The following is a 27,750-nucleotide window of genomic DNA, read 5'->3' on the forward strand; positions in this document are numbered from 1 at the left end:
AGTTAGCAAAGAAAAGTAAGAAATGGGAGAGATAGCATGGACGTGCATATGATTTTATATTAAAGACGAACTTATAAAATTTTAGAGATGAAAATAAATCATCAATAAAAATATAAAAATTAATTAAATTATATGAAAATTCAGAATTTTTAAGGGACGATCACCCCTACTAATCCCTCTATCCATCCCTGGGAGTTGGTATGCATGCCATTTAACAAGTAGAATCCATCCAGGCAAATGCAGCCAAAGTTAATTAACTTCACCTGGTTTCCCATTTGGTATTCTTTTTTTGGTTGTCCTCTGGTTCCTAAGGTTTCGTCTTGATTAATTCGGACCGACCTAGATCGCACAACTGTCTTTGGTGGGTGAGTCTCCCGGTAGGGATTTTCTTCATACACAAAGAGACTTACGTGATATCAAACTATTTACCACTTGAACCAACCCCGTTGGTTCCTATTTGGTATTATAAATAAAGAGTTCCATCTTGTTAAAATAAATGTGAAGCACAAACACACCATATGACTACCCATGTTGTTGATTCAATGGGATTTCCTCAACACCACACAATCAAGTCTTTCAATATAAAAACTATTCAGTCTCATTCCTCAAAACCATCTGCAGGTTTTTCTTGCCCAACTTGTTTCAAAGAAATGGAAAAAGAAGAAAAGAGAAGGCAAAGATTTGACAGTTTGAAAAGTGTAATTGTTTTACACTACAACATTAAAACTCAAAACCGTGCACCTGTCCACTGACAGTAGAATTTCTATATGTTCTAACTATTATTTCGACAACACAGTTACCGAGAACAGAAAATCACATGGGACTTGTCACAAAGACCCATCCCCTTTTGTTGGACAGTAATAGAGTCACTGTTTTCGTTACTGACAATTGATGAATGGTGATTACGCTTTCTGTTGTCATGGATGCATGCATGCATGCATCTCTATTACCTGCATCCATGCAGGGGGGAAACTTGGATTCAACAGATATAGAGCTGAACCATATTTACCCTTCTGGATATAAAACTTTGTTCTTTTCCGACATGATTAGTTCGATTCTAAATGCAAAAATATAGAATTTATCGAGTTAAACCAAAGCATCCAAGGATACTATGAACCAAAACCAGCCAATAGAAGAAAAAAAACCCCAAAACTTTGTCCATGGCACATGATCCAAGCCGAATGGATGTTACCTTCTAGTGACATATGACTAGACAACAAACAGAACCGACCCTTTTAATCCAAAAGAAAACATGTGCAGATTATATAAGGTCAGTCCATATGGTGACAAGAACAAGATAGCTGCTTCCTGGAATCTCAACTTAAGTTGCAGAATGTCATGTTCAACATTGACTGCTCTAGGCCCTTTTCAGGAATTAATTATTGAAACATCTTTGGTTCAACAACATTAAAATTTGCAACCAAACTGACTGAGTCTCAATGCTTATCAGTTCATGTGATGTAAAATACATATTTCTTTATAACTTGCAAGGTTAAGTATTCAAACTCTTAAAAGATCAAGAAAATTTCATGGTAAAAGACAATTGTTTATAACAATATGTTGGATCCTCCTAAAACTAATATAAACTAACGCACACATGGCTTCATTGAGATCACAATATCATCAGATAATACAGTAGCTCTGCATTCATCCTGATGGTGCGTTATAAATTAAGTGCTCAGTAGAATATACCTTTGCTTTCCCCGGCGCTGTTCACATATAAATAGTTACGTAGAGTATGGTAATCAAGGGAATATCGAGCAAATTCCAGACCCTTCAAGATGAGGACAATAAGAATGATTCACATATTCGGCTGCTTTTCCATGACAAATGAATTGTATATATGAAAGAGCCATTTCCAAAGTTAAGCACAAAAAAATTAAGACATGAATCTTCTTAGTGTTAATGGTAAAATTTGTGTTGTGACAGCTATAGATGGTTTATCCTTTTGATTTGGACAGAGAAAAACAGTTAGTGATTGTATAAAGAGTGACAGCTATAGGTGATTTATCTTTTAAATTTGGACAGAGAGTCGCGGTAAGTGATTATATAAAGAATGGCAAACTGAAGACGATAGGAAGCATAAGGGTGAGGGGGAAGCCGATGAGTAAAAATATCATTTTTATCTTGTTTGGATAATAATGATTTTGTTTTATTATTAAAAATAATAAGTGCTCCTTTCATCACATTTTTTCATAATGTCTAGGCTTATTCGCCTCTCTTGTGATGATTTGCCTATTTCTCATCCGTTTTTTTCTCCGGATGATCTTGTCCATTTCAATAGGACAGTTTTTTTTATAAACACTTGTATCCAATATATTGATCGACTAATCCGTTCGAGCACTACAAAAGTAAGGCCAATCCTCCCAACCTAATTTATTCCATTCGCAATCACCAAGATTCGAACCCTGACTTTGCTTAAAGGATCAAGTATCTTGTTTCACTAAACCAACTGATTGTTGGTTCAATACGGCCAGATATAAATCAAGCTAAGTTTGGTTATTTTTCTAGGTGAATATTAGAAGTCTCAAATCTGTTTTTTCCCAAACACTTAACACAGATGCAAGGTTCATCACAAATACTATAATTCCACACACTACAAACATGTGTCAATTATAGTTCATTACAACAAAATTTGATCAACCAAGTGACTACAACAAGGGCAGGGCCTTCTTCATTGTCTTCTCTCCAAATAATACACAAGTTAGACTCCGCCAATCAGTGGTACTAACATCCTAAATAAAACTCATTTTTTCCTTCTATCAAAAAGAATGGGTTGACTCAAAAATATACAAATCACGACCTCCCTAGCATCACAAAAACGAGGTAAGGCGAGCCTGAAATCAAAAAGCATATGAATTTGTAACAGTCCCACGCCATGATATCCGGTTTCAATAGGAAAGCCGCTTGTTGGTTCTCCCTCTTGAGGGCCACCCGGAAAGAGCTTCATAATCCATCCTAAGACCCTTTCCACCACCTACAAAAGAAACTTAAATGTTATTTGATAGAGCAGGTATCAAACTTCCCATACGATGGCTTCGAATCCTAGAGTACCTTGGACTTCACACCAGAGAGTAATCATGATCATGCCACAACGAGAGAGAGAGAGAGAGGGAGAGTACCTCGTCGCCCTCATCAGCATATGCGGTGGTATCATGTATCATTTTAGACTCATTGTCTAACTGGGATGTGCTCACTTGCCATGCTTTGAGCTGTCAAAAGCTCTAATCTTTGGGTTGGAGCTTCAAGTTTCAGAGATAACTCATTGTTCAACTCCTTCATTCATCAATAACAATAATCAGGACAATGTACATGATAATAATAAAAAAACATTGAGAAGAACAAAAATACAAGAGCACTTGGAAAATGTTCGGATGCACATAAGAATTAATTACGTAATAGAAGAAAAACAGATACAGTCAAAGAAAACTTGTGGAATGTGATAAAGCTTCAAGCATACAAGCTTCCAATTAGCAGGCTTCAACTAAAAGAAGAAAACCTCAAAAATGAAGTTGTTCTAGAATTCCATTTCACTTGGAGCAGAAATTTTTTCTTTCAGAACTGTCCTATAAAGCCTGATACAGTGCCTATCGGACAAAATCTCTAAGAAGTAAGAACTGGTTAATTACCTTCAACTTTGAACTTTGAGACAACTCAGATGACAAAGCTTGTGCTAGTTCTTCTTTCTCTAATGTTAACTGCAAGTAGAAGGAAACTTCCTCAAATCAGCATGACAGGAATAGTGGCCACCAACTTCCAAAACTTAATTTCTCAATTTGCTGAGTAAAACATATAGCAGCCACAAGACAATCTGAATAATGTAGCAGAAGATACCTCAGAAATCAGAGAATTAATGTTATGACTCACTCTCATTTGATCAGGAGGAATAAAAACAGAAGCAGCTTCAAATTGTCCATCTTCAGGCAGCAAGCTCAAACTAGAGGCATTATTACTGTTATTCATTTCCCTATCATCATCCATGCTTACTGCAAAAGTTCGGAGCATAAAAGATTCACCAGTTAAATAAGGACCGTAGAAAATAAAAGCTACTAAAAATATCCTCATTATAATTGCTTATTGGACTTCCCACATTTGCTTTTAAGCACTGGCAGGTTGTAAAAAGCAGTTGAATGCTTATACACATGATTTTCTTTTTTTGAAACTTCAGTTCAAATAAGGATGTTGTTATTGTCCGGCACAGTGCCTTCAGTTTTCCTAAATTTAAGGCTATAAATGATGATATGCCTGTCCATGTGTACTTTGGGGCACTTAACCCATGCCTGACACTTGCCGGAATAGTTTAAGTAACTTATCATTCTCTAGAATTTTCCACAATATCAAATGCTTCAAATAAAATATTCCTAATTTTATTTATGTTTTGAATTTAATATAATAAATTAGAGTTACCATTAAAAGGTTCTAGAAGAACATAAGAAACAAAGAATGTTTTTGCAATGTCATAGATTATAACGAATCAAAATGTGATTCCTGGAACAAATTACCCCAAAACTCAAATTTGGCATTTAAAAGAATACCCAACATCAGCCATTGTGCTTTTAACATACACCAGCTCTACATGACATTAACCTTAAGGCAGACATGAAAACTAGAAATCCCTAGCTTGAAAAATTATGTAAAATAATACTAGACCTAATTTCATGCACCAATCACCTCTCTAAGATATCATACTAGAATTCTAGAAAACCAAACCCTCAAGAAAAAAGTTAAAACATTATAGACCCACAAGAAAGGATTTTGTTTCTATATCAATAAGCTTCAATAATCATATTCAACTTGCAAGGGTAGGCACTATTAAGTAAATTTTAACGTTGCCCAAGATTGACTCCGGTCGATAACGGTTTACAATTGGGAATAAGCTTAGGATTCTCTTCCATGCCTAACTGGATTTTGGTTCAGTGAAATAACATTTGGCTATTTACTTACGTATCAACATGGTTGCGAAGCGATAACACTAGCTAGATCCTCTGTTGAAGTCGACATATCCTTCCTACTAGCAGGATTCTTAGTCACGTCGATAGACTTTCCACCGGCAGAAGCTTTTCGTAGCTTAGATTGGAGTACCTTCTTCTCTGAGTTAAGTGAATCAGAAAATCAAATAGCAAACATATGGTTGGTTATATTAAAACAAATATAAAATCTTAGATATAAAATTATAAATAAATACTGTAAAAACAGACACGTCTGATATTAATCATACTAACCTTCTTGAAGAGCTTCAATAGTTGATTGAAAATCCTGACGCTCTTTCTCTAGGCTTGACATTTTCTTTCTGCGAGATTAAGAAGGTATAAGATTTGCAATAACTACTAGAGAACTTACTAAAAATATATTTAAAGACTACTTCAAATTGAAGAAACAAAAACACAAAGGAAATTATTAACTACAAACTATCTCCTCCCAACCCAAATTCTTTCTTCCGTTTCTTTATTTCTGGTAAGTAACAATCGGAAAAATGTTTTCATCCATGTTGCATTTGACAAAATAAATAAATTAAAAGGCATAAAACAGAAGTTAATACCCAAAAACAAATCAGTTTGTATGTAAAGTACTTAATAGAACACAATCTAACCAAATCATTCTATGTGGTAGTATAACATACTGCATCATGAGATCTTAACTTCTTAAGTGAACATAAAAGTGACGTAATACATTCAGTTGTATTCTATATGTACTGTTTAATTATTTTAATGCATCAATCAAATACTTAACATGAAAATTTTAGATTTTTTTCTTGTATTTTATTTGCCTTTTTGCATAAAATATCATGAAGACTTAATAGTACAACTTTAATTGGATAATTATTTCTTAGACAATCTATCCACTGGTCTAGTAACTGCAACAATGCCCCTCCTCGATTCCATACCGGAGAAATATGCATTATACTTTTGATTGCAAAAGGCAGATGGCAGATGACATATACAATGGGAGAAACCAAGGAGAATAAATAAGAAAGCAACTCATGCTGAAAAGACAGATCCCAAACCCTTTTAACATATGAAAACTGGAGCATACTTGAAAGAAGAAATTTCAGCCTGTGAGTTCTCCAATTGCCTCTCTAACTTTAGCTCATTGGACCTTAATCTAAGTGCCTAAAAAAGGGATAGAAAAAAATGTTAATCTGACAGACGCAAAAAGAGATACATACAATAGAAGATAATGCAAATTCTAATAGCATCATCTCCTAAAACAAGAAAATAAACAATATCAAATACCACAAAAAAGAACAAAGATCCGCTCAAGTTAAACTGACACTTCGGAATCTTTAACTTCATTACATGCCGAAAATGCAATGCATATTGCAGATATGGCAATTTGCCTATCTAGCAGCAATATTATCTAGAGAGGAAGAAAATTTACGATGAATAGAACGATATTAAAAAAGGAAGAAAACCTTTGTCCATCGAAATAATTTCTTACCTTCTCTTCGAATCCAATGACTTCAGAAGCCAATATATTAGCACGTTCATCGGCTGCATTACATTCCAGTCGTGCATTTGCGTATTCCATTTTGAAAGTCTGAAGCTCTGCCTACAAATATCAAACATCAGACCTAATTAGAAAAGAACAAAAGGACACTGCAATTAAATGTCAAAAACATTTTAAAATATGATTTCTGACATCTGTAAGCACTCCCCCATCCATTTTTTATAAGAAAAAGGCCCTCGTTAAAACCCCTTCATAACCGTCACGCTACATAAGTAACCCAACGGATATTGGAAAGCGAAAAAGAGTACCCAAAATTTATTACTACTGAAAAATTACACCATGGTTAAAACCCAAAATAAATACAACCAATACACACGAAACTAAACTTATCCCTCAATTTAAGCACATCAACTCCCCAACATACAAAATGCAACCCAAATTACCTTATGTCAGCCTTTGCTAAACTATCAGCTTCCCAATTGAAACATCTCTAGATGTGCCTAATAATCACATTACGATCCAACACACAATCAGCAATTTCCTTAACCAGAAGAACAAAAGAAGCTGGACTCGCTCCTGGATTCATAATCCACTTCAACGCATTAACTGAATCGCTTTACAAGATAAGACGACCCTTAGCACTCCACCCCAATTCCAGAAAAAGAGACAAATCAACTTGAATAGCTTTCAACTCAGCTAATATAGGAGGGCCAGGGCCAGAAGCAACCGAGAATGATCCCAGCAGCCTGCTCTCGTCATCCCGAAGAAGACCACCTATTTCACTACACTTCTAATCGCGACTTACAGCCCTGTCTGCATTAACTTTAAAGAATCCGGAAGGTGGAGGACTCCACGCGGACAGGGAAAACAACTTCTTCCTTAAAACTTTACAAGAATCAGCCAGAGTTGGATCCCCCACAAGACAATCAAGATGGACGGGGAAATTAGGCACCTTTGCCGAAAACCAAGCAGCCACCCTATATCTAACTAAAAAACACAGCTGATCCATCCATTCAGACATCGTAAAACAAAGAAGACAAGAAAAATGCAAGTCGGCCCACATACAGCATAGCAGTTTACAGTGCACATATCTGAGCTGATCCTATGCAAGATTCTTTGGAAAAAAAGAACCATAGCAAATAAAGGACTCACTGAACTATGAACTGCATGAGCAGATTGGAAACACCAAACTGCACATTGTACCATCTGTTTATTGTCCCTGTGAAGATGACACAAATAATGGTATAATGCACTATTTCAATATATACTCAACTATCATCTAAACAATGAGGTAGAATCCAAATAATTGATAACCTCCATATTTGTGGATCATTTTTATATGTTAAAAGTACAACAGCTATTTTTCAAATTCAAAAAAAAAATCTTCCCCCTCTAGTGAAAAATAATGCCAACCAAATTGTTAAAAATCCCTATAAATCTCAAATTCCTTAAGCCAAAAACCAAAATTCTCAGCAAAAATCCCTCTGCCTAAGCTGAACCCTGACTTTTTATCATGCATTGGAGTGAACACATAGTGGTGAATGAATCACTTAAAGTTCAGTGTTCCTTATCCAGCAGTTTGTGGCTAATAGATGTAAGTAATATAGGTTTTGATATTTTCGGATAAAATTATATCAAAGCAGAAATAAGGGCAAAATCCATGTGCACACATGAAACATGTCTGCAGACGCCCCCTGCATCAGCTATCTGATATAAATGAACATGCAGTCAGGCAAGATACAATTATTCTCATTTACAATTTGAGTCGATACCAGTACCCCAAATAAAACAAAGTACTAAACAGTTGAGGCTTGATTCTGTAACTTCTCCATGTCATATTTGACCTGATTGACGACACTTCTCTGGAAAGAGAAAAAATGTCAAATCGAAAATAAAGAGATTTTAAAAGGATCAGAATAGTAATTGGAAGAAGAAAACAAGATTAAGTGCATTTCAGGATTTCATAAAAAGGTTGCAATGAAAACCAGTGAAGATTGACTAACAAGCAGAAGGCTTGTGAAGACACATTCATTGTCCATATTATTTCAAGATATTTAATCTCTTTATAAACATGCAGAAACATTTTAAACATTACAATTGGTTTTCCTCTCCCTCCAAAAATGCTCAATTATGACAACCTATTATCCACAAAAAGTTAAAACCAAAAAAGCAAGGAAAAGGAGATTAAGTTATCAGTACATAACCCATTCATTTGAGGAAAGGGATCCTAAAATAGCCTTCTAGGACAAAATAATATATTTGATATCATGTTGGTCATATAATATAATCATGGTCACAATGATATGTTTTATTCAATATCCTTTACAAAAGGTAAAAGGGGATTGACCGAACTAACTCATTGTTTTTACATTCTAGTAATTGATGGAACTACAAATAGAGTAGGCAGTACAAGTACTTTTGTAGGACAAAGTATAAAATATGTAGGGGAAGTGGCATCTCTTTATCTATTATTGTATTTATTTTATGAAATATTTTTTAGTAATTTATTATATATTTCTTTGATTATATAAAATTTATATTTATACATAAATTACAACACTGAAAATAGAATATTTCTGTTTATAATTATGTAAATGGTAACAGTTAAGTAGATTCAGATAACCTAATCATATGGCATTTGACCACTGTCATTGACCATGACATGCTAGTGATGCTGCAATTATTATATTTGGAAACAAACCTGCTGATTATAACTATCTTTCAATGATGAATTTTCAGCAGCTAAAGATTCAGCTAATGTACGTGAGGCCTCAAGAGATCGTTGCAGAGAAAACTTTTCCTGGGTCAAATCTTCAATAAGCTACAAAATAAGAGTAAATAGTTAATAAATTCCAAACAAGATATCTGGGAAGAAGTCAATAAATAAAACCAATGTGATGAACCACAAAGAAAAACTATAATATAGTTTTCTACATTATAATGTATGTGTGCTTGTGTGTGTATTAGAAACTTCAAAACATTGGAGGAAGTTTTCTCTTGATGGCTAGATATCTTTTAACAGTCATTACAGTTTGTTCATCTCCAAGATATTAACATGTATTAGGCTTCAAAACTTAAACATTGAATTATAACTAAACTCCACAATAATTTATTCTTCCTTGCCTCTTGATAAACAAACTTACCAATCCCCAACCTAACAACATCTGACTCCGGCATGTGCACCTCACAGAAACACAAGGCAGTGACCAATAAGTATGCAGTTATACTTGTCCTTTACGTCATCATAAGGGAATGATAAATTGAAAAAGGAACCAGCCTTATTCTCAACTAAGCTCTAAGCTTCCTACTAAGATTTGTCCCCTCCGAGAGCAGCATTCTATAATAAAGCTTATCATCCTTGTAAACTAGAGTCCTTTTTTCCTTTTATATTCAAGAGATCACAAACCTTTCTTCTCCAGAATAATTAATGCCGAAAAATTAACATCTATATAAATCCCAGGATATTATGGGAAACAATAGTTTTGATCATTGTAAAGGTTTCAGTAAAAGCCATATGCTAGTATAAGTTTCATATACATAATGGAATGTCAAATTGAGTCGGAAGAGATAAAAGCTAGCAAGCCTATGATTACATATTTCTACGACATCAAAAAGTTCACTTCAAGAAATGTTTATTCATGTTCTTAGGGAACCTAATCTTGCAGGCAATAGAGTTAACAAGCTGGAAGAATAAATGAGAATCACTAAAAAACTGATAACTGTGGCATCTATAGTAAGCTTAAAATGAAAAGAAAATAACGTCAACCTGCTCCAAAGCAGAGAAATCCTCGTTCTGTTTGGTTGAGTAGAACTCTTGCTTCTTCTCTGAGATATTCTCATTCAGCCTTAGTAGGTCACCATCATTATTAGCAGGAATTGAAAAATGACCAGGATACTCAGTGGCACTAGGAAAACCAGTGGACCTTTCTATGGAGAAAGTTCTCATATTTTCAGTCTCCATTGATGGTTTATCAAAAGGCGATGATCCTACTGCACTGGTGCTGTTAAATTGGGAACCATGGGAGGAAAATGCATCCTTTGTAAGTTGATTATGTTGAGAAAGAGAACCAGAAGAACCTTTGGATACATTAAGAGAATCAAGAAAAGATGGACAGTATTTCGTATAACTAGTATCATTTGTGACCGACTGCAGTGGTATGTGACTTTTGGAGCTTATGGTATCAAAACTGAACTCTAAAGATCCAGATGTCCATGCTGAACTGCTAAATTTTCTCTCTCCAAGATCAGAAATCATAGGTTCCCTATATTCTGCATTGCCCTGTAAGTTCTGCCCAGCTTCAAGGGCATATCCTCTTGCGTCCAAGGTAGATTGAGTAGATTCTATAATTAAACCGCATACATCAGATACTTAGCAAAAGAAAACCATGAAAACATAGATAAATAAAAATTCTGGTCATTTTAGTTCATAAACAAACATAAGGACAATGAGAATTCATAAATTCAAAATTACGTTCATAGAAAGAAGACAGTGCGAGGCTATTACCTAGCAAGCTGAGTTCACTGGCCTTACATGCTATTACCTAGCATGGAATGGAGTCTGACAGATTGAATTTGTTTGAATCTGGGTAACATTTCTGGTACACTGTAGCAATAACTTGTTATTTTGAATCTGCTTTTGAGCATTGCTCACATCTGGTTGGAGAATGATAGAATAGATGGAGAAGGTCTACTTTATGCTTGAGTTATTGTTAAATAGAGTCAAATTAAGTATGCTAATAAAACTTTTAGGACCTTCAAGCACATTAATCATTTGTGCATGAGAAGATTAACCTAAGGAAACCAAAAATAAAAAATCCTCTTTTGTTTAGTGTTGTATAGCCTTTGTTAAAGATTAGAATGGTTATTCTCAAGCAACGCAAAAGGAGAGTGCATCTTTAAAAACTAGGAAGACATGGTTAGTGGATTTACGGTCTCCAACCTACAAACAGGAATGACTGTTCTGGCTTGGTGACTCTAAAGCCAACTTTTGCATCAATAAGCTGTCAAATAAACTTGTTTTTATCAAATTCAACCAGGATTTATGTACTGTGTTTTAAAAATTTTTTCTCTCCCTATTCACAAAGTTTACCCTTTTAGTTTTCTGCGTAAATTGAGAGTATATCGACTAAAGCTAAAGAGAAGCCTAAAGTAGGAGGCTACCTGCATTGCATATAGAGGAAGGTACAAGCTAGCTCAAATGGATTATGATGCCTTGAGGATGAGATGGGTAAGAGATTAGAACTTAAGGATGATATATAGGTCCTCATGCCTTTGGATTTACCCTTACAATCTTTAACAGTGTGCTAGCTGGTATTTTTCTTTTCATTTGTTAGTTGATAAAAATTATATGCTAAGAGTTTGCACCGACTTGAAATGCCATCCTCACATCAATTTAGCTTCTGGGCTCACAACTTATCAAAAGCAGTGTATCATATGAATTGCTGACCGGGCTTTTAATTTTTTATTTATTAAAATGTAGTTTTCTTGCCTTATTAACTTTCAGCATTTGGGTTTTACCATAATGGTTTTTATCCATTATTTGATAAGATTTACATAGCATCGCTTTGCTGAGAAGCCTGTGCCGGTATTTTACAGTATTTTTACCGGATGTTGTGACTTCACGATTTCTCCAAGTATGATCTGTATCCTATTTTTCCAATTATTTAAATTTACTTTTTCTGCTGAGGCATGATTGTTGCAGTGGTGAAGCAACGTGATATCTTAATTTTTTTGTTTAACCTATTGGGAATGTGGCAGTTTTGATCGAAGGAAATGTCGTAGAACTAATTTACCAGAACTTTCTTTGACTTCTTGGTGTGAAGAATTGAGGCATGGGAAGGCACACATTCCTCGTGCATCCCAAGTCCGGGGACTATCTAAGCTGGCGGCTTATTCGATATCTTTCATGGATGGTAAACGTGTGAGTTACTGATATTCTCAAGTAGCATTGAACATTACAGATGCTTTCACACAAAGAAAAGCATGGATAGACATTTACTTAATTTCTGAACCATTGTGCTTCAGGCTCTATGGCCATTGATTTTTATTTTATTATTCTTTTTACCGGTCCCTAATCAATCTCATTGTGTTTTATTATCCTTATATCAGGCTCGTATCATGAAGGATGATCATATCTGGGAGTTTCATTTTAACAAGGTTTGTGGAACTTGTATTTCAACAAGTCAGAAACTTGGACGCTCCAGAAATGCATTGCTGGTAGATAGTTTGAATACTTGAAGTTATGAAAAGAATTTTCTCTCACTTGGTCTGTCGTTATAATGCTACTGCTTTCAATTCTCGACATATTTAGTTGCAAGGACTAATTGAAAGACCTCTACTGATTTCATGCCATCACCAAGGGACCGTATCTCAGTTGACAGAATTCCTTCTAAATTTGTGGATCTCATTACGTATATTTCCATCTTATAGTCTTGCATGAGAACCAGACAGTCCTTTCACTTCGCATAATCAACTCTTGCCAAAATTCATTTTGCTATCAGGCTGGTCCAGAGTTTTGGCGGAATCTTGATCCATATTGGAAGGGGACTGGTCCTCTGATGCGCCGCTACTTCCACCCAGATGGAAGCCAAACAGCAGGTGCTGATGGCAAGGCGTGGGGTGGACAAGAATGTTGTTATTCTATTGTAACTAGCATCGTAGGTGACGGAAAGATCAGGGAGCATTATGTTAGGATAAACAGATGGCCCAACTCTTCATTTCAAGAAATCAGGACTGGATAACTCTTCATTTCAAGAAATCAGGACTGGATCTGGGAAATGTCTAACTGCCTCCACTGCTACACCAGCATTCCCGACGTAAATAAGCAAGGGGGAACAGGGCCCCCTTATTCTTACCTTCTGTACATATCACCCCTGATGCATTTGGTAAGTAATTTGGAGTGCATCATATCCATGTCTTTGTTTTGCTAGAGTGCTCGTTGTTTCAAGGTATTTGCTTCTTTCCTTGGATGGTAAACGTTACCATCCTGTAAAAAATAAATCACTACAGTTCTATAAAAGCTACTTGCAAGGATATTACGATTTGTTTGTTGGATTCCAATCCTTGAATGATTTTCAAGCTAAATGGTATTTGGTTGTTAGATTCCAATCCTTGAATGATTTTCAAGCTAAATGGTACATGGATTTTGGCGAGCTTTGGTGGAAGATGGTCATACTGGAGGATAGTTCCCCGGTTTAAGCATTTAACAAGCAAAAACTAAGTACACAATTTTTATCCCAATAATTTGGAACATACTCAACCAAATTTAGAATACCAAAATATGCTTAAAAAAAGCAGCTCAAATATAATCCATGAAAATTATTTATTCTGCAAGGTAAACAAACATCAAGAGAAGCTTAGCCGTGTCTTGCCAGCAATGGCAATAGCAATAGCAAGTGTTAGGGTTCCATGAAAATTATTTTCCTAACATTTTCAGGATAAGACGTAGAAGGTAAAGGAATAAATGACAATATCGGGCGGTATCAGTAATACTCTCCGTTCAGAAATAGGTTTCTGAATTTCCAATTGTTTTATTTCGCTTAATGCGAACAAGAACAAGCATCCTTCAATCAACAGAAAACAAGCCCAACGTGGACAACGAGTAGATAAAAAGGGTATCACCAAACTTCAGGACGGAGCTCACCAGTTGCAGGGGGCATCCATCTCCCTGAATTGTATACATTTTCGCCTACTTTCCAACCAGGAACATCCTTCATCACTTCAGCTTCATACTCAAGATACTTCTTCCACTCTTTGACAAATCTAAAGAATGCGAACAAACAAACATGGAACTGTCAATGCATTTTAGCTACGTAAAAGAATTGGAGCAGTCTGGAATGGGTAGTTAGATACCTTTCGTCTTCTTCAGCTTGAAGCACAGGTAATATTGCTCTACGTGCAGCATACTTTTCTTCCTTCAGTGCCCTACAAAATGTAAATATTTCAGGCCTCCGTTCTAAAATAAAAAAGATCAATTTGCATATAGCATATGTATCCAATTTTGATTTCCATGGTAAAAACTAATTCATGGATAAGGAAATGGATATAGAACAGCAGCACAGTAAAGGATATACAAAATTAAAAAAGAAAACAATAAACACAACTGTCAATCTGTTTATTTATATTCGAAACATGCAGTTTGCAACTGTCAATTTCTTTAGGGGAGCATCAGAGAAGTCTGCCCTACTCCAATCAGCCAAAAGTTGGATAAAAAATAGAATTTGCCTCCTCCTGGTCAAAAGCTCACCACTGAAAATAGCAGATAGAGTTTGCTTGGTAGGTGCAAAAGATGACATCCAACCGGCCTAGGTTCACAGAAAAATTAATGCGGCCTGAAGTATCAACTTTTATCTGTACTTTCATTTAGTTCATGCTATGATAGACATAGTTACACTATTTATCTTAAATAAATCAAGACATGGGAATCCAATGCATATAGCATATCCTCAAAACAGAAAGATTTGAGCTTATTCATTTTATGTTAATTTATTTTTTGGCAAACTATTTTGGTTGTCTCTTTATCAAAAAGATCAACTAAATAATTGATGCGGAGAGAATCTCAAACTTCTCAATAGAACAAAGATAAAACAATGACCGGTTGGTTAGCTAAATGGAATGCATACACTATCTTGCCTAAAAGTGCATCTTCTGGATAAGATATTGCACCTAATTGCATTAAGTTTCACTTTTCCGAACTTTGGACATATAAGGGAAAGGTTGGATAGTTTGAACAATCATTTGTGCAGACAAACTCTTTATCATGAGACCAACAATTAGAAGATCAAAAAATCATCAACCCATAAAAGATCGTGTTCAAATATAATCTCATCTATATTAAAAGCACATGCATGCTTCAACAAATCTCTAAATCCCTAAACCCCACTTGACTAGCTAACTAGTTTACTGCCCCATGAAATGGCTAATAAATTAAGTGCAGAGACTCTTCCAATTTTCATGCATTGTCCATACGTCACAAGACCAAATAATAGCACCATCATAAATTTGTTGTATCTGAAAGTTATGTTTCCTTTTCTCCCTCCTACCAGATTCTTCATAGGTTACACGCTAAAAGCCATTTGAAAGGGCTGGAGATTGCTTTGCATTGTGAAACGGTAATAAATTACGAAAATAAGTAAATAGGCAGGTTCTTGAAATTACTAAACTAGAACATAGACAGGCTCGTGAAATTATCATCTATGGTCCACATGTCAAGAACAAATAATAGCATTGTGAACAAATATTGTATGTCTGAATTTTTCCTTGCCTTCTCCCCTTATGTCAGCTTCTTCATCGGTTACATAATAAAATTCATTTGAAAGAACCGTGAGCCCTGAACTGATTGTTTAGCCTTGTGAATTGCTAATGAATTACTACAATAGATAAATATGCTGGTTCTTGAATTACAAAACAAGAACATACGAAGGCTCATGAAATTCTCATGCATAGCCCATAATTCAGGAGCAAATATAATAGCATTCTCCGGAAAATCTCGTATCTGAACTTTTTTTTTTATAAAAGCTCGTATCTGAATTTTGCCTATCGTTTTCCCCTTCTACCAGCTTCTTAATATGTTGCATGCTAAAAGCCATTTGAAAGAACCAGGAATCGTGAACTAATTTTTTTGCCTTGTGAAAAAACAAGAGATTGCTTAGGCAGACTGCAGAAATTCCTAAACTCAGATATAGGCAGGCTCATGAAATCATCATGCAGTTTCAATGACAAGACCAAATAATAGATTTGTCAGCAAATCACTGAATCTCACCTTTTTCTTTCCTTTTCCTCTCCTACCAACCAATTCAGAGGCTATATGCTAAAAGGCATTAGAAAGGACCAGCAAATATGAACAAAATATGATATACTAATCAGTAGAGTCCTTCACATTTCCGAGTCTAATTTGAATTAAAAAAAACTAGCCAAAAAACAACAACATATTAAAGTTAAACAACAGAACAAGATCTAACTCCAAGCTAAAAACGAGATAAAAGCAAAAGAATGCTACAATACGAGATCATAGCAACGATTCCAAGCAATCCGATAAAAAACAGATTATATATACAAAAATTCTATCAGTGAAGATTAAAAAACCTAGATTAGAAAATCAAGGAAAACAGGAAAAGAGAAATTTAAGGTGTTTGTTTCTATACAGAAGAGAAACAAGGACCTGCGGATCTTGTTCCCTTGGCCGACCTGGTACATCCCATAAGAGAAGGCACCGAAAGCAGCTAGAAAGATAGCCATAGCACTGGGGCCCTTGTTGGGTATACGCCGGGCGTATCTGACGGGGGCGAACCCACCCGGGGGAGGCCCGTCTTGGAGGATCGGCATGTCCTTCACGCTCGCCATTCCTGGCTTCTTCCTTATCACAGCCTCCGTCATTTTTTCTTCTTCTTCTTAGTTCTAAAATATAGAGAGAGAGTTCAGCAAAGTGAAGAGTCTACGGTGGAGGTGGCGATATAGAGGAGGAGGTTCTTAAATTAGCTTGGGTCCGTTTTGGGCTGCACCACCTGGTGGGCTTATATTTTGTCACCTACCTGTAAGGCTCTATCTTAAGAATATAATTTTTTTGTTTAATAAAAATAATAAATAATGAAAACTTTTAATTATAAATTATCAAATATAATTAAAATATTAATTATCAAGCATATTTTATTTTTTATTTTTTTTCAAAATTACTATATATATATCAATATATCAAATATTTTCGAATATGGAAACTGTAACTACCGATGAAAACATTTTTTTTCTGCAAATTCAGCATCTGAAACAAATACATTACAGTAAAATAGAGGGGAAACTATTGCAGATATCATTTTAATTTATTCATGGATTCCACTATTAAATTTTTAATTTTATTAATTATAACATCGAACTTTAATTTTAATTTTATTATTTTCTTTTATTATTTCGTAATAAAATGATGATATGACTAACTATTATTGACGTGACTTGTCACACCAATTTTTAATTTTCATTAACATGGATGATTATTATATAGTTTTGGTCTATTTTAGTAATTAAATTTTTATTTTTTTTTAAATTATACCTAACATTTAGTTTTTATTTCATTTTAGTACCAATGTCATTAAAAATTTAACGGACAGACTGAGGAGACATAGCTCCAGTGGACAAACAACCAATCCGAACGGTGGACCACGAGAGAATGACGAGTCAACCAATATAGTCCAGTTTCAGGCCCGTCGGACAACTGATAGGCCATAGCTCCAATGGAGGAACAACCAATTCGAACGATAGACTAAGATAGAATGACGAGTCGACCAGTATAGTTCAATTTCAGGCCTATCGGACGAGCTAATGAGGCATAACTCCAGTGGACGGACAACCAATCTGAACGATAAACTACGAGAGAATGACAAGTCGATCAATATAGTTCAGTTTTAGGCCCATCAGACGATTGACAACGAAGATCAAAGGATGAAGAAATCGAAGAGCCCGTTGTCGATTTAGGGAGATTAAGGCATTTTCCGTTGAAACGGTGGTCAGAATCACATTTAGGAGGTCAAAAAGGTGCAAGCTAAAACGTTTAGGTTTCATCGATCGATGAATGCGACGATAAAAGAATTGAAAAGATATTGAATCCATTAAGTATTTAACGACGGATACTAAAATAAATCAAAAATTAAACGTTAAATATGACTTTGAAAAAATTAAAAATTTAAATACTGAAATGAATCAAAATTAACAATTTAGATATTAAACACGTAATTTAGCCTGTAATTTTAATATTGAATAATACAATAAAAGATACAGTTCAGGTAGCACAATTTTAAGAAGCGGAACCGTTGTAGTGGATTGGTGTGACAAGTTTAAAGTTCCGGTGAAGGCAAGGTCGAAGCAGGTTCGTAAATGTCGGGACATGAGGAGCCAAGAGAACAGGTGGTGGGTAAAGGATAACGTTAGAGGGGGTCGTGTAGGAAGGAAATGCCAGCATTGCTTGGCGGAGAAGACACTTTGCAATGCTAATATATGATAATATTCTTCGTTCAGACACACAGAAACGAAAGAAATTTGCAAAAAAAAAATGTCAAGAACTATCAACGACGGGGAATGCAGTGCGATTTGTTCATATGCAACACGGCGGTCAGGGTAACATGAAAAGCAACCTGTATTCCTCTGCTTCTTTACACATCTCTTCCATACTTCTGTCCTTCCTTTCTTTATCTAAGTCGAGCTTTCCCTTCAGTTCCTTCCCCTTTGCATCTATCTACACCGCGAACAGCAGACGGTTAAAACGAGTTTATCCAACTTTTTAGCAAATAAACGCTAAGCTAATCACAGTATCTATCTTACTGCATCGTAGATCTCATCGTTATTCTCGAAGTCACCATCTTTCCTTGGAAGGATTTGAACGTGAACATGAGCAACGGTCTGCCCTGCCTGCCTTTGGTCCATCCTAGAGTACAAATCAACAATTTGCTAGTCTTTAGACTTTAAGTTTAAGTGATCCTTTAAAAGTAAAATGTATATATAGATTTACCAAGCAGCATAAGCATATTAACACATGGTGATAACAGCAGGAACTTCCGTGAGTATCACACCATAAGACTCCGTATTCAATTTTCTATAAGAAAGCATAGTTTTCAATCACAAATGGCCAATCACACACACTAATTGTTGGTTATTGCATGGGAAACCAAAAAAATTAGAACTCGAAATGAGCGATTGTGGCTATAGGAGTCGACACGAGGTACTCAGATACCAAGTAAGGGTCATCCCAAATTGAAGAGGTCTAACTTGGCCAAGAGAATTATGAATAGGATGAAGATTTTACAAATTTAGAGACTATTAAAACCAAACTACAATATAAAATTATTCTAGTAAACAGTGGCGGATCTAGAATTTAAAAAATATGGGTCCAAAATTTTAATGCTCATATTCTAAAAAATTTGGGTATGCAATTTTTTTTTTATTTTTTTCGATTTTCATTAACAAATTAAACTAAATTTAACACTTTTATCAAAATAATGGGTGTGCAGTGGCTCCCCTAGGGAGCCACATACATCCGCCCCTGCTAGTAAAGGCATCTCAGCTAAAGGGACTATATGCAAGCTTCGGAAACAAAAACAAGAAGTGAGCAAAAAAGAACAACACACTAGCATGACTATGAACAAAGATGTCCACATCTCCATCACCTCTGCAACAGCCAGACAAAGAGAGCAAATAAAATTTAATATTGGCAAACATATGATATGTAAGCAAACCAATGTCGTCTCCTATGACAACACTAGCGCAGAAGCCCTATATGCAAGTAATCAAAAGTAATATATCAAGACTCCAAATCTTATCTCCTTACTTGGATGGTAAAAGTGAGTGATGACGCCTTATGGAAACGTTCAAGTCCTTCACCAATCCTCTGTGCTGTTAGCCATAAATCTTGCGTCTCTTCAACAGTGAGATCAACAAACCGCTTAACTTCACGCCTGGGGCAGACAAGCACATGTGCACAATGTCAAGGAAACCAGATTCAAGCATGAATGTTTTGAACAATGAAGATTCATGGTTTCCTAACATATTTTATGAAAAACCATTGCAGCTCACGTGAAAAAAAATGCATCATATATTTCGGTACCATTTTAGCATGCAATGCTTTTCTTTACTCTTTTCGATAGAATAATGCAATGCTTTGGATATATGGTTAGAATGATATTGTCGACCAATTTCTTCCACATCTTCCTAAAATTGTGTGTGAATTCTACATATACATACAAATATCCATCCATCCATATATGGGTGTGTGGGTGCACATGTACCATCAATACTCCTCTGCCACAAGCTGGCATACTTTCCAAAACATTAGTTTTATCTATGGCAGACATTGTTTCTTACTATCAGAATCGAATAAGGCAACCTATTCATTAGGATTTAACTAGATGAATGCTCAATCTCGGAGGTAAATCATGCTTAATATCAACAAATTACCACCATTTATCCTACTGGTAGCTCAAAATCATACACGTAACAAAGTAAAAAAAAAATGATTGGATTTAAATTAAAAGGATATGACCGGGAACAACAGGCCGGATGTTGACCATGGCATAGGAAAGGTGGGCGGAGTAGAAAACCTCCTTGGGGTCTATCTTGTACGGGCCGAACGTATAGAACTCCGTTGACATCTACAACAACAAATTGGTTGTAAATACCGGTTTTTAATTGTTGGGTGAGCACCGATACAACTAAAAAACTGTTTTGGCACATGCCTTGGCAGAGGGGGCGGCTGAGGCAGCGGCGGGGCGGAGAATGAGGTGGCCTGGAAACCTCTCCTAGAGAAGCTGATAGAGTACCAACGCCCACCCAGACCCAAGCCTATATAGAACACAGCAACCCAAACTTTTTCATTCATTCACTTGGGGCTCTTCCTTTTTTGGTTTTCGTTTCGTCAAATCGTCATGTGCGATATCCTACTAATTTGTTATATTATTAAAGGTAAACTACGAATTTAGTATTTAAATTAATATTTTTTATTCGTTTTAGTATTTAAATTTTTTATTTTTTAAAATTATACTTAATATTTAGTTTTTATTTTATTTTATTATTCTACCGTTAAAAATTTGGCACATTTAGCTATTTAATACTTAATATATTAATTTTAGTTTGTTTTAGCACCTAAAATATAACACCATTAATGATTGGTTGGTTTAATAAGACAAGGACTAAATCCCTTAACAATGTCAAATTGAAAACTTAACATGTGTAAATTGGGTAAATTAGGTTGGGAGATTTATCATCGTATATACAAAAATAGGTAAATTATACATTTAATACTTAAACTATCAATTTTTGTTTGTTTAAATACCTAAATTTTTAATTTTTTTCAAAATCATATATAAAATTTAGTTTTTATTTCATTTTAGTATGTCACTGTTAAAAACTTAACGAGTTTAGTATCAAACTAAAAAATTTGATCCGTTTTAATACTTAGACTTTCAGGGTTTTTTCTTCTTCAAAAATTAACGTTAAATTTTGAACAATTTTATTAAAATGAAACAAAAAAAACTAAGATTTAAGTATGATTTAAAAAAATAAAAGTTTAGGTGCCTAAACTATCAGTTTTGGTTAATTTCAATACCTAAAATTTTATTTTTTTTCAAAATCATATCCAACGTTTAATTTTTGTTTCATTTTAGTACGTCACTGTTAAAAACTTAACGCATTTAGTACCTAAACTATCAGTTTTGATATATTTTAATACCTAAAATTTCCTATTTTTTTCTAAAAATGAACATTAAATTCTGAACAATTATATTAAAATGAAACAAAAACTAAATTTAAATATAATTTAAAAAAATTAGGTAGTAAAACTAATAGTTTATATATAAACTTATAATTTACCAAAAAAAAATATGTGGGTGTTTTTTAGTTGATTGCGTCATCAGTCATTCTGACAAGCGAAGGCACTGCATCTGTTCATATCAACAGACATTAGTCATGTACTCATGTCTTCCCTCGGTTTTTGTTTTCTATTCTAAACACATCACCCTCCTCTTTCAAAATCCGAAGAAACAAGCTCTTCTTCTTCTTTTTCTCGGTAAGTTCTCTTCTTTTTCTTTGCTTATTCAAGGGTTATGGCTTGTTTCTTCAAATAGTTACCTTTAACGAGGGTCTAATTAAGGAAATTTAAAAACTCTGTGAATTTCCTCTTTTTTTAAAGAAAATTTTGGTAATTTTTGGTTTTATCAGTGGTTCTATAGAAAATTTGATGTCAGTAAGGTAAATAAATTTCGGTTAATTTTGCATGGTAATAAAATCCAGTTATTCTTGGTGGGTTTTAGGGTTCATAAATTCCCTTTGAATGTTTTCAAAACGCCGTTTTGTTTCACCATTGCGACTTAAGTTTTCGTCAATCTTCATAGTTAAGGTCGGTTTCTTTTCCTCTCTTTGGATTTGAATTTAATCGGAGTATTGATATTGTCTTCCAAGTGTTTGCTTAAATGCTTGACTGAAACAAAATTTTAAACTCAATCGATTGCTTAGATCGTATATATTCGATGTTGGGTACACAAATCTTCTTTGTTCAGTCATTCACATAGATCACCATCCGATCTTTTAGTTCAAATAGTTTGGCATCTTTGGGGAAATTAAGGAATAAAGAAAAGAGCTCCCTTTAAACTTGTTTGTTGGGTTTATTGTTTGATTTTGTAATATTCGTTTGATTGTTTAGCACATAAAAGTCCACAAGCCATCGATTATGTATCTCATTTCGTCGAACTCAATAGTAACTGTGAATTGCTTCTTTGCCGTTTGTTTTGTCAATATTTCAGGTTTAAAATCCATGGCCTGAGTACACTTGAACAAGTATCTTCCTGTAAAACCCCCACTAATCTGACATTCACCATGTGGAAGTTTGTTTCTAAGGCCTTTACCAGAGCCAGCAGGTCGAAACCAGGTTCGTTGAAACAATCTAAGGTTTATTCCGAATGCTCCGATGATGATTTGTCTTTGAACAACCATGGAGAGGAAAGATTAGAATGCCCGATATGCTGGGAATTCTTCAACGTTGTGGAGAATATACCGTATGTTTTATGGTGTGGCCATACATTATGTAAAAACTGTGTCTTAGGGCTGCAGCGTGCTGCTCTGAAATACCCTACATTACCTATCCATCTTCCATTCTTCGTGGCTTGCCCGTGGTGTAATCAATTCTGTTTGAGAGTGGTCTATAAGGGGAACATCAAGTTTCCGAGCAAGAATTACTTTCTTCTCTGGATGGTTGAGAGCATGAATGGTGATAGGTCGAAGTTGAATTCTCCGATTCATAGGTGTCATCCACCTGCATGCACTATAAATAGAACAAGTGAAGGGGGAAATCAGCGTAGATGTATAAACACTAGGCGAGCTTCATGTGCAATCCACCGTTCGGAAAATTCAACATCCAATCTTAATCAAATCCGCCTAGTCACCAGCTATTTCAGTGCTGGAAGACTCCAATCGTTGCTCCGTAAGTCCTTGGTTTTCCTTCTGCACTTAACAGTTAAGTTCCCTTTGATTGTCATATTTCTTTTAATGGTCTTATATGCCATACCTGCCAGTGCAGCCATTTTCTCCCTGTACATTCTTATCACCGGCCTGTTCGCCGTTCCATCGTTTCTCATTCTGTATTTTGCTTTCCCGAGTTTGGATTGGCTAGTGAGGGAAATCTTCAGTTAAAACTGTCCTTAATATTCCCCTTTCTTTTGTGTGACTCCATGTTAGATACCATGAAAAGCTCTGTTTATGTTTCGAATCAGCCGTGTTCGTTTTGTTATCTTTTTACTGCAATTGATGTTTAGATGGTCATGCAATATTGCAATTGCCTTCCCTCCATCAGTGCTTTGAATAAAAAATCAAATGGCCAGAAGCCAGAGGTTTAATTGTTTTGATCTTACATTTAATCATATTTGATGATTTTATTTTAGCTTAAGGGTCACTTTTGCCCTTATAGTTAGGGATGGGCACGAGACCCGAATCCGATGGGGACTGACCCGATCGGGTTAGATTTTTTTTTTAAAAAAATCGAGTTCAGGTCAGGTTTATTTTTAGAGAATAAATTCGGGTCGGGTTTGGGTTTATGGTAAAAGAATCTGACCATATCTAAAAAATAATATAAAATACCTTATTTATTTATGGATAATTGCAAGAATAGACCTCTTTATATTATTTTTTCAATTAAGTCCCTATTTATTAAATAAAATTAATAATTTTAAATTATTTCGGGTCGGGTCAGAGTCGCTTTTTATCTCAAAAGTTGGCTCGGGTGGAATTACTCTAAACTCGGGTCGGGTCCCAGGTGGAGGTATAAAAATTTCAGGTCAATTTGGGTCGGGTTGGGTCTGCCAAAAATCTGACTCAACTCGACCCATGTTCATCCCTACCTGTAGTAGATCCAATTTATTAATTTCTCTCTTATCGTATTTTCACATAAATTTAACTCTCAAAATTGTTTAATTTCATCCTCATATACCTCAACACTAATTTAGAATCTTAAATTCTAAATCCTAAATCTTACGCCATAATCTCTTAACCTTGAAACTTTCAACCATAAATCTTAAATCATAACTTAAAACCTTAAATAACAATACATATTTTAAATATTGATGCAATTAAGTAACTTCGAGTGTTTTGAAGATTAAATTGATACAAAAATATGATATGAGTGAAAATGATAAATTGAGTTTATTACATAAACATAAATACATGAATGCCTCTTTAAGCCTTTTATTTGTGTGTCAAATAGTGGTGACCAAATTAAATATTAACTTTATTTGAGTTTTTGTATATAGTTTTGAACGTACACCCTTGAGCTCTAATTATTATTTTAGAATGATTGTCCTCTATTAACATGCTAACTTAGGGTCTGTTTGTTTCCCGTAATTGGAATTACGGAATTGGTTTTCCCCGAATTCCCGTGTTTGTTTCACGTAATTCGTTTTCCGGAAAATGTTTTCCCGTGTTTGTTTCACGTAATTCGTTTTCCGGGAAACGTTTTCCCGTGTTTGTTTCACGTAATTCGTTTTCCGGAATGTAATTCATTTTCCTAGTAACAGAATTTCCTTTGTGTTTTCTGTAAAATGACTTACGGATTCATTTTCCGTAAGTCATTTTCCGAACTTTTTACTTCAAAGCAAAAATACTCAAAATAATTTTATTTTATGAATTTAATATTAATAAAATATTTTAATATCATTTTCATCAAAATATTAATTATTAAAATATTTAAAATATATTTATTAATATTTATAATAATATAATATTATATTTTTAATATTATATAAAATAATCAATTATATTATAAATAATATAAGATATTATATTTTTATTTTAATAATATATAATAATTTTTTTTTATATATTTAATAATGAATAATATTATTTATATATTTCAATAATATTTTAGTAAAGATATTAAAATATACTAATTAATATTTTTAAAATATAATATAGTACTATTACTTTCATAAATAATTAATATAATTTATAAAATTTTATTTCACTAAAATATACCGAAAAAATGTTTAAATAACATATTCCAAACATCATAAAACGTTTTCCAGATGTTTTCCAGAAATGTAATTCATTTTCCAGAAATGTAATTCATTTTACAGAAATGTAATTCATTTTCCAGAATTCAAATTCCAGTAATTCATTTTCCAGTAATTCAAATTCCAGTAATTCAAATTCCAGTAATTCATTTTCTGGAAAACCAATTACAGCTAAACAAACAGACCCTTAATTAACTTTATTGGAGTTCATGAGTGGAATTGGCGGAATTTAAAAAATATGAAAATACAAAGTGATTAAACAATATTTAAGTCTCTGAGAATTTTATAATGTTCAATTTTGCATAAATTAACTTATTATTGGATATAAAAATGTTCATGAGAGCAATAGCCCAAAATAGCTTTTCATTACAGATGTTTTAAATAACAATTTGCTAACTAAACTCAACTTATATATTAATTTCTTGGGTAAATTACACGTTTAGTACATAAACTATCAGTTTTGGTCCGTTTTGGACTTTCAATTTTTTCAGAATCATACTTAAAGTTCAATTTCTGTTTCATTTATGTATTCCTATTCAAAATTTAACAATAAGTTTTGGAAAAAAAATAAAAGTTTAGGTATTAAATACTTCAAATTTTTAATAATGAGGTACTAAAATGAAATAAAAATTAAATATTAGGTAAGATTTAAAAAAATTAAAAGTTTAAGTACTAAACAAATTAAAACTCAACGTGTCATTTACCCTGATTTCTTAAAAGCTTTTATTATTGTTTTAATGATTAAAATATATTGTCTTTGTACATTTTGTATATTTAGAATTCAACTCATTTGTTTTGTTTAATCTTAAGAACTTAGTAAGAAAATTCAAATATAAAAATTAAATAAATTTTTTATACCGTGTTAAAATAAAAATTAAGTTTATTATAATATTAATTTTTCATTACATAGTTGTTAAATTAAATTTTTACTTTAACATGTTAAATCAATGGATTTAATAAGATATTAATATCTAGATTTTAAAGGATAAAGTACACAAATGATCCTTTGATTATAGAGTATTATTTTATTATATTCTTTGACTATTAAAAGTTACAAAATGATCCTTTGACCGTAGAATGTTGTTTTGTTGAGTGCCTCAACTATTAAAAGTTACAAAATGACCATATGACTATTCATTATGTTCCAAACTGGTCTTTTTTTGTTAAAAAATTGACGGTCGTCTAAATTGGGCGTTAACATTATGACTAGGGTTTGATAGTCATTTGAGATTTTGTGATCAGATTTTATCATATGACAGTTATCATGTTAACGATTAACTTAGAATATTATTAATTTTTTAACGAAAAATATAAGTTTAAAACATAATGAATAGTGTGGTGACCCTTCTATAACTTATAGTAGTCAAGGGGTTAAACAAAGCAATATTCTATATTCAAATGATTATTTTGTGATTTTTAATAATCGAATGACTTAATAAAATAATACTCTACGGTCGGGGAACTGTTTGTGTACCATAACTTATAATAGTCGAAGGGCTCAACAAAACAATAATCTATTGTTGAAAGATTATTTTATAACTTTTAATAGTCGAAGGACTTAGTAAAGTAATACTCTATAGCTGGGATCATTTGTGTACTTTACCCAATTTTAAATATACTAAGAGTATGAGATGGTATAACATATTTTAATATTTTGCAATACATACACGAATATTATTATTAAATAAAGTAACAACAGTTTGGATAATAAAATGGGTCCCCTCCTAATATTTTATTTAATTGAAAAAAAAGTAATAAATATTAATTAATTAATTCAATTACAGTAAGACTAGATTAGAGAAATAATGGGGAGTTTTGTTTATTGTTCGCCGACGGCTAGGGTTTAAACGCACGGTTAGGAATGTTGCCACGTAATGACGGTGACATAGCACATCGGCGGTACACGTGGCATGGTACCGGGATTTCTTGATAGCGTAGAAAAATTGAAAGGGGCATCACAAGGAGACAAAAGGTAGAGAAAGGTATCCACTGTCACAAGAAAAAACGAGCTTCTGTTTTATTTATTTATTTATTTATATTTAATTAATTAATTTTTTTATTGCTCAAGGGGTCTTCATAAAATGACATCCTCGTGCATTGAACCCCCTTTTGTTCACCACTCGAAACTCGCAAGTGGACTACAGGCCATGAATATGTGTGACTAAACGTCTAATTACGCCTCCAGTCCCTTCTATTCTTAAAATTTTAACATTTAACCCTGGCTTTAAAAAATTAAATTATAATCAATAAAACTATCTATTGACTTCTGTCT

The 27,750-nt window shown here is 33.9% G+C and overlaps 3 protein-coding genes and 2 pseudogenes across 5 annotated transcripts; 2 read left to right on the top strand and 3 right to left on the bottom strand.

The window, feature by feature from the left end:
- Positions 1–2,746: 2,746 nt before the first annotated feature.
- LOC120169770 lies at positions 2,747–12,305 on the bottom strand (annotated as a pseudogene).
- On the top strand, positions 12,110–13,187 carry LOC120169772. The gene is made up of 3 exons (XM_039177890.1): positions 12,110–12,367; positions 12,556–12,603; positions 12,948–13,187. The coding sequence occupies exons 1-3, from the start codon at positions 12,353–12,355 to the stop codon at positions 13,185–13,187; spliced, it is 303 nt and encodes a 100-aa protein (XP_039033821.1). The 5' UTR covers positions 12,110–12,352.
- Positions 13,188–13,850: 663 nt separating this feature from the next.
- On the bottom strand, positions 13,851–27,279 carry LOC120169935 (NADH dehydrogenase [ubiquinone] 1 alpha subcomplex subunit 13-B). Of its 2 annotated transcripts, XM_039178001.1 has the most exons (5): positions 27,269–27,279; positions 20,398–20,403; positions 16,607–16,832; positions 14,299–14,370; positions 13,851–14,208 (listed from the first exon to the last, which is right to left on the bottom strand). In XM_039178001.1, exons 3-5 carry the CDS (start codon positions 16,819–16,821, stop codon positions 14,064–14,066), a joined length of 432 nt encoding a protein of 143 aa, XP_039033932.1. In that variant the 5' UTR covers positions 16,822–16,832; positions 20,398–20,403; positions 27,269–27,279; the 3' UTR covers positions 13,851–14,063. The 2 variants fall into 2 exon arrangements, with proteins under 2 accessions (XP_039033932.1, XP_039033931.1); XM_039178000.1 differs by lacking the exons at positions 20,398–20,403; positions 27,269–27,279 and having other exon boundaries at positions 16,607–16,889.
- On the bottom strand, positions 18,427–20,279 carry LOC120169773 (annotated as a pseudogene).
- Positions 21,839–23,787, top strand: LOC120169934. 2 transcript variants are annotated; one of them, XM_039177999.1, is made up of 2 exons: positions 21,839–21,988; positions 22,722–23,787. In XM_039177999.1, the coding sequence occupies exon 2, from the start codon at positions 22,795–22,797 to the stop codon at positions 23,605–23,607; it is 813 nt and encodes a 270-aa protein (XP_039033930.1). In that variant the 5' UTR covers positions 21,839–21,988; positions 22,722–22,794; the 3' UTR covers positions 23,608–23,787. The 2 variants fall into 2 exon arrangements, with proteins under 2 accessions (XP_039033930.1, XP_039033929.1); XM_039177998.1 differs by having other exon boundaries at positions 21,839–21,984; positions 22,721–23,787.
- Positions 27,280–27,750: the final 471 nt, after the last annotated feature.

The sequence above is a fragment of the Hibiscus syriacus genome, unplaced genomic scaffold (genome assembly GCF_006381635.1).
Source record: "Hibiscus syriacus cultivar Baekdansim isolate YM2019G1 unplaced genomic scaffold, ASM638163v2 tig00111769_pilon, whole genome shotgun sequence".
Taxonomy (NCBI): domain Eukaryota; kingdom Viridiplantae; phylum Streptophyta; class Magnoliopsida; order Malvales; family Malvaceae; genus Hibiscus; species Hibiscus syriacus.